The sequence below is a fragment of the Epinephelus moara genome, chromosome 21, assembly GCF_006386435.1.
Source record: "Epinephelus moara isolate mb chromosome 21, YSFRI_EMoa_1.0, whole genome shotgun sequence".
NCBI classification, from domain to species: Eukaryota; Metazoa; Chordata; class Actinopteri; order Perciformes; family Serranidae; genus Epinephelus; species Epinephelus moara.
Window position 1 is genome coordinate 40,880,555 of NC_065526.1, and position 7,850 is coordinate 40,888,404.

The 7,850-nt window shown below is 38.8% G+C and overlaps 1 protein-coding gene and 1 long non-coding RNA gene across 2 annotated transcripts in view; one reads left to right on the top strand and one right to left on the bottom strand.

The window, feature by feature from the left end:
* Window positions 1–7,850, bottom strand: part of LOC126383142 (choline transporter-like protein 5-A) — a 222,819-nt gene that overhangs the window by 67,808 nt on the left and 147,161 nt on the right. Inside the window, exons 14-18 of the mRNA XM_050033584.1 lie at window positions 2,763–2,862; window positions 2,535–2,627; window positions 2,258–2,345; window positions 832–1,100; window positions 596–690 (exon numbers count right to left, since the gene is read on the bottom strand). Coding sequence (XP_049889541.1) covers window positions 596–690; window positions 832–1,100; window positions 2,258–2,345; window positions 2,535–2,627; window positions 2,763–2,862 — 645 coding nt within the window. The remainder of the gene's footprint in view (window positions 1–595; window positions 691–831; window positions 1,101–2,257; window positions 2,346–2,534; window positions 2,628–2,762; window positions 2,863–7,850) is intronic.
* On the top strand, window positions 6,086–7,277 carry LOC126409019 (uncharacterized). Its single transcript, XR_007571987.1, has 4 exons — window positions 6,086–6,153; window positions 6,354–6,442; window positions 6,656–6,754; window positions 7,092–7,277. It is a non-coding gene; the product is annotated as an uncharacterized LOC126409019 (long non-coding RNA).

Consider the following 7,850-nt stretch of genomic DNA (forward strand, 5'->3'; position numbering starts at 1 on the left):
GATTTAGATTTAATATTTAGATTTAACATTTAACATTTAGGTGCCACATTTAATATTTAGATTTAACTATTTAACATATTTCTAAGTTAACAAATATTGCTGTAAATGTGGTAAAAGGTGACGTTAAAAAATTCACAATACTTTTTTAAACATTGTTTGAAGCTAAATGTGGCAAAATGTTGATGTTATTTTCAGCGTGAGACACTTTACAAACGGCACCCCATAGACAGACAGTTTGCCAAAGTAATTTGACGCGTTCAGGTGTTAATGATGTGTACATGCACTATGTGTGTGGGGGATTCACAAGCACACGGAAGTGTAGTGTATATGTGGCGTTTGTAACGCACTGTGCACGCGTACTGATAAGATGTGTGAGCACGTCATGTGAGTGGAGCGCACAACGCCTGCGCGTCATGTAGCGGGCGTGTGTGTAACACTCGTGTCTCCATAGTAACCCTATGTAAAATGTAGGCGTGCGCTCACGCGGTTTGATTAGATCTGATGTGTCCTAAGTAGGCGCAAGTGACGCGTTGTAGTGTGGTTGGGTGAAACGTTTGACCCCTCATAGTGTGTGTGTGTGTGTGTGTGTGTAAACCTTTCAGTTTCTGCTCCAGGTATTCCAGGATGATCTGGACCAGTTGGGCAACTGAAAGAATTAGAGCTCCAAATGCCAAAGACCCTGTGTGATACCTGAAGATAGACAGAGGAGACACAACACTGTTTGTTATGTATTGCTAACTTTGGATTAAAGATGAAACACCACAATTTTTTCATGATTGCATACAATCTGACAAATGATGAATCCCAGGCTTGGTCTGGGTTTGTCCTGACCTGACAGTCCTGCTGAATGATGAAAAGAGTGGACATGGTGGAATATCCTGAGGCTTCCTCCTGGCCCAGTAGTAGCTAGCAAATGTCCCAGCAAGGGTGCACTGCTCCAGAGCCAAGCTAAAGTTGACCAGCCAGAAGAAAACCAGTAGGTTGAACAGCTGCAGCAGGAAGAGGTAGCGGTGGTAGGATGTCTCTCCACCATAGAAGGCAAACAGACACTGAGAATCCAGACATAATGCTGATTTGGAGATGTTGGTTTTGTTGAAAGTCTGACAGAGATATGAGGGGGAGACCAGAGGAGACTCTTTAAGTAGATTTGTACAATTTGTGCAATATGGCCATTCCAGGTACAAGCCCTGTCTTGATCAACAGAGGGAAGCATCTCAGTTGCCCAAAATCAAAGCTGCAAGTGGCAGAGTGCATTTCAAGTTTCATAAAACACTTCAGCTCATTTGATTTTACCAATCATATACTTGCTTTCAATCAATCAATCAATCAATCAATCAATCAATCTTATTTATAAAGCCCAATATCACAAATCCCAATTTGCCTGAGGGCTTTACAGCATATAACATCCCTCTGTCCTTAGGACCCTCGCAGCGGATAAGGAAAAACTCTCCCCCAAAAAAAACTTTAACGGGGGAAAAAAATGGTAGAAACCTCAGGAAGAGCAACTGAGGAGGGATCCCTCTTCCAGGACAGACAGACATGCAATAGATGTCGTACAGAACAGATCAACATGAGAAATTAACAGTAATCCGTATACAAAATGATACAGAAAGAGAGGCTTTATCATAACAATGTATGCAGTAGTTTGGTGACTGTACACACAAAGATAATTTGCCTCCCCTTTATCAACAGGTACTGGCATGTATGTGCCAGATGTCTCCACAGGACTGCTTTGGGAATATTTGACATGTGGACTATTTCCTGCTAATACCTGCCTTTTTTTTTGATTATTAGTTGCAATGTTTTTCTAACAACCTTGCCCATTTATAATAGAAATGAGTCAAAAAAAGAGTCGGAATCCAAAGAAAAGGCATTTTTGTCGAGCATATTGAACTGTAGATGTGTGTCAAATTACAAGTCAATAAGACTAACAGTGTGAGGGGCTTAGACTTTCAAAGTTTTCACTTTTTCTGCTGTTCATTAAAGCGCCACCAGGAGATTGATTTGGATCAAATTTGAAATGAACCATTAGGACAGCAAATTGAACAAAGGCATAATATAATCGATTGGACTCATGGTGTGAGGGTCATTGCATTTTGAAAACTACAGTGTTTCTTTACAGACTCAAACAGTTCTATGAGTCCTCAGTATATATGTTCATGAGCACATCACTTTGGGGGACATAAGTGTACTGTATGACTGTCATAAATACAAAAAGCAGAAAGATAAATGGATGACATTGAAGAAAATATTGTACCTTGGGGTTGCAGGTACTGTTGGCATAGGGGCAGCTCACATCAGGAGACATCACTTTGTAGATCGCTTCACCTGAGGATGCTAGATGACTGGTTTCACATTGCTGGTTAAAGACACATATTCATCTGAATACAGAAGAGTTTCACAAATATACATTTTAACACGTGCAAGACTTCTTCAAATTAATCTTTCAGCTATGAACTACAAGAATTTAACAAACATGTTATATTCCTCTTTCCATTCTTCCTGTTGTCGCTTGTGACCACTGCGAAGGATACACAGCAGTAACCGCCCAGTAGGAGATGCAAACAGCCAACAAGAGAAAAGTAATGACTGGAAAGAACAGTGTGGACATGATGTGTCCGATTGCTCTGCAACAACAGAGGAACCATGAGGCCAGGGAAATAATCATCATCATACAGTATATTTTCTTTTAATCACATCATTTGAAAAGACATTCACACATCTGATTATTGTGATCCATCTTTACTGTCTTAAGTTCATACTTGCTGGCCTCTCTGAGCAGGGCGATTGCCACTCGCACTCTTTTCCTTAAGAAGATCAACATCAAAAAGATGGAAGCTTCTGCCATTCCCAGAGACACCACTGACAAACACAAACATAACAGTTTAACTTTTTAGATTTTTAGGGCAAAGGTGGTTGCATTGTTTCATTTGTCACATTTTTGCTTTTGCTCCCCCAAACATTCAGTTGTGTCAAAATGTCTGATTCCCCTCAAAATGTTTGTCATCCTTGGCATAATTCCTACAATTCCCTTGAAAAGTAAACCAGCAGGAATACAGCATTTATTAATAACCACTTTGTTGAATTAACCCCATACAGATGAATATAATTTGATATTCTATTGGACATGCAAAATAAGGATTTGCATGGCAGAGAATTTTCTCATCACATCACAGCCATTGTTTAAAAAAAATCAATTGTTTAATACCATTAGTACACAAGTTACATAAACATTACCTGATGGACAAATGAGGCATGATGCATTAACAACTGTCTGACAGGTACTACTGAAATCAAAATGCCAAAACATTCAATGCAAAAAGGACTGAGTCCTTTTTCTGTTGGTCCACTTTTTGGTTCACCTTGACGGGAGTGAATCTGGTTCCTCTAAAAAGCACTATATGTGAAAACAGCCAAAGTCTCAAGCTTGTCATTTCATCAAATATGAAGTCTGGAGCTGCTCCAACTAGAAAAGTGCCCTCAGTAGAGTGCTGATCGTCAGGTGGCTGGCTGGGCTGATCATGGGCACTCTAGACAATTCTTTTCAGCTGACTCACTGCAGTACTTCAGAAGTGTCCCAGAAGCTAATAAAAATGCACACCTCCTGTATTTCTTGACAGAGCTGCAGCAAGTTGCACAGAGCAGAACAAGTGTTCCTGCTAACTTGCACTGTATGTGAAATATAGATGTAATGTTATTATGAGGATGAGTGTATTTTTAATGACTAAAACAAAATTACAAATCTTTAATCCATGTCATTTAAAACAGTACTTTGAACAGATTTAGCATTGTCTGGATGATTCAGCACAACATAGAACATTAAAACAGACAAAAAAAGAACAATTTAACCACATAGCCTGCTTACATAGTAATGGTTGATGCACAAATCAACAAAATCTGCACATATACAAAACTGGGCAGGCGAAACACTGAAATGCTCCCTGTTTGGTATGACGCCGTGCTGCAGACAAAACTGGGTCACAGCTGCACACAGTGGAATTATCCCTCCTGGCTCCCTTACAGTCAAGATGCACGTGAAAATAACAAAAACGAGGACTTATTTATCTCGTATCGTGCCTAATTTAAGGATCATGACATGTGGAATTAATCTGCAGATGCTCCAGTTAAAGATAAGACCAAACTTTTCTATGGATGTCAGTGAATAAAACAGATTTCTCAACAATTATGGATCACTGCAACCACAAGAAGTCTTTGAGCAAGCAGTCATAAAAGTGCACACAAAATATGAGACTGATTGGTCCAGTAGTTTATGAGATTAGCTGCTGACAGACAGATACACACGCTTACCCTATGACATCACAAAGTAGAGTTTGAGGAATCTATTATTTAGATTTGGGAGAGAGTTGTTCCTTTTTTCCAATATTTTGGCCACTTTTATACTGTAGAAATAACATGTAGACATTTTTTTTAATGGACACAGTTCCCCTCTAAGTAAGTTCTATCCAACATCTGTTGAAACTGTCAATATGTAGGAAGGTAGGTTACATTGATGAGACCAATAGAAATGTGGTACTCTACTAAATGTGCACTATCCTTCACAGAGAGAGCACATACAGTTCTTAAAGGGATAGTGCACCCAAAAATGAAAATTCAGCCATTATCTACTCACCCTCACGCCGAGGGAGGCTCTGGTGAAGTTTTAGAGTCCTCGCATCACTTGCGGAGATCGGCGGGGGGAGCGGCTAGCACACCTAATGGCTGACGGCGACCCAGACTAAAATGTCCAAGAACACAAAATTGAAACCACAAAATATCTCCAACATGCTCGTCCTTAGTGATCCAAGTGTCTTGCAGCCCCGACATAAAAAGTTGTTTTCGAAAAACGTCATTTGAACTCTGTTTTTAGCCTCACTGTAGCCTGTAGCTCTGACTTCTTCTTCTCTGTGCTCCGTCTCTGTGCTATATACATATATATATATATATATATATGTCTTTTCAAAAAGAAACTTTAATGATATAATATCATAGCATAAACATTGTAGATATTACGGCTGGGTTAACAGAATTGATTTGATCAATTTGAATCAATTGTCCTTCAAATGGTCTATCGGTTCATAAAATCCAAAAGCTGATCCTTAAATGTAACTGTCTTTTCTTCCGTGGATGTATGTCACACCTTGTAGCAGCCTGCAGTTTCACTACCTCCTTTGTTTCATGTGATCGGCATCTATTTTTCATGGCACAAGATCTCACCAGATGTAATTGGGACCTTGTTAATAGAATTGACTTGGAATCAATACCCAGCCCTAATAGATATACTCTGTATTCAAATAGATGGCAATAGGTTTGAAACTTTAAACTCAAATAAGTATGGCATTCAGATTTTCATGTATGTTAGGTTAGCAATAAAATTTTACTAAGAGTCTGTCTTTGGTTTACCATTTGTGCTTTCAGTTCAAAAGCTGTGGGCTGCTAATGATCAGGGCCAGGTGGAAGCGGTTGTTGGCCCATTCAAGCTGTACGACACATCATTTCGTACACTGCATGGGACTGCATGGCTGGCTGATGACGTAAGAAAGTAAACAACAGTGTTGATAAAAGCTCTGAAAGAGATACATGGTATAAAAATTTTTTTTTTTTTCCTTTGGTTTGCATTGCAGGTTATTGATGCGTACTTCCACAGTTTCATTGAAAAAAAAGAAGGCAAGTTTGAATAATTTCTGTTGCTCTAACATTGGAGTGCCTTTCTTTCTGAACTGTTTAACTTAATATAGCCTTTGGATTTATGACTTACAAAGGCATGAGATTCAAATTATTGCATTCATTTAATATTGTTTCCGTCAGATCCAATCCATATGTTTTTTCTTTCCAACTCTTTGCCCTGTAAATTTACAATTTTAGGACTTAAATTCCTCCAGTGTCCTGTTGTGTTTGCATTCTGGCTGAATGCACCACGGTATTCATTTCGGACTGAATCTCCACAACAGCTAAAAACCTTTTGTGTTTGACAGAAACCTATTCACTTGCTGACTTCCACTGCATTTGTAATTTGTCACAGTTATTATATTGACGTATTGAATGTAAAAAATAAATTAACGATAACTTGGTATTGAATTGATTCCCCAGATGAAGATTCCAGTGGAGGACATCTGGATGTGCCCCGTGAATGTTGGGGCTCACTGGATTTTAGTGGTTTGTTTAAACCTCTTTGCTTGTTATGCTGTGGAATATTTCATGGTTCAGGATCATGTGTGCTGATAATTCAGTTGACCTCTGACGAAATCACAAGGCTCCTTGTCAGTTTGGATAAAATTATCTGCTGAATAAATATACATGAATATTAATGTTGTAATGTGACGAGAAAATGACTTGAATGCACTAAACATTTTTAGATTGTCAAAATGTTTGAGACAGTCCTGGTACTAATTGATCCACTGGGAAACGAAGTATCATATGAGAGGAAAATACTTCGAAACTGGAGGTAATGTTGTTTAGGCTTTAGAAACACATATTGGTGATCTTTGTAAGCTAATCTTAAATTTTAGTTATGTTTAAAGTGTTAATTGATAATGATGGTAATTTTCATGATACATGATCAGTGTGTGTGTGTGTGTGTGTGTGTGTGTGTGTGTGTGTGTGTGTGTGTGTGTGTGTGTGTCTTTTCACTCTTTTGACAAATGGAAACTACTTGCAGAAGGCAGGCTGTCGACAACAGAAAGCAAAATGGAGAGTCCAGACAATGCCACACAACAAACAGCAGGACACCTGGAGCTGTGGCATTTTGGTGTTGATGGTAAAAAGATTTTAATTATTGTTATAGAAATTTCAAAATGTCTTAAATTACTGTTTCCAGCGTAATAAAATACTGTGCTACATTTTGTTTAAAAATGTGTTGCCGAAAATTCCACAGTGCCTTTCAGGCAGCACTTTCGAGCTACTGTCAGTGTGCTGTTTCTGCAAAAATGCTTTATACTTCCCGTGCAAGAAAACGCAAACGTTGGGCTTAGATGTAGCCTGTGCTCTGCTTCAGTGGTATCAAACACTGATTTAAGTTGACTATGCTTTATTTACTCATGCAAAATGTGCTTTGTACGTTCAGTTCAAAATCTTATGAAATTTATGGTTTACAGGGAATGCGGATGATTACTGTGTGGTGTGCTCCTATCTGGAACCAGATGGGGATACGAGCATGATAGAAATGGTATAATAAAATTTGTGCTTTGTAGGGCCGGGTGATTATGGCAAAAATCTAAATCACTATTGATTGAACTTTTAACCTTGATTACGATTAATGAACGATGATCTCCACCCTTGATGTCTTTCGGACCTGTGTGTAATTGACAAGCAAGAGTGAAAACATTGAATTTCTCCTCAGGGAGATTAAATAATTAAATAAAGTAAATAAACTATGTATTTTCAGTTTCTTTTGTTTTGTATTTTACACTGCCCCCACGTAGATATTTTGTGATATTTTTGCACGAGTATCTTTTGGGAGTGAAAATAATGATGTTTTAAAGGGCCGCTGTGTAAAATGGGTTGAAAACCGTTGAAAACAGTGACATCAGTGGTCAAATTCTAGATTGCAGGGCTCACTCGCTCACCCCTCCCGTCGGGTAAATGACAGTGGCCTCGTAGGGACAAAAAGCCTTGCGCAGACAAGAGTTTTTCAAGAGTAGTCTATCTAGCGACGAGGTGAATGTTTATTTTGAAATCTAAACCATGTTACGATATTGTAATGAATCCCTCACGAGCAGGAGACCAGAGTAGCGTTCGGGAAAAAGGCCAGTTTATTTGAGCACTCCAAAAACTCCGGTAACACTCCAGGGGGTAAAAGACTCCGTCCCAAACTCTGACTCTTCTAGCGTAACATACACACTCCATACACACAT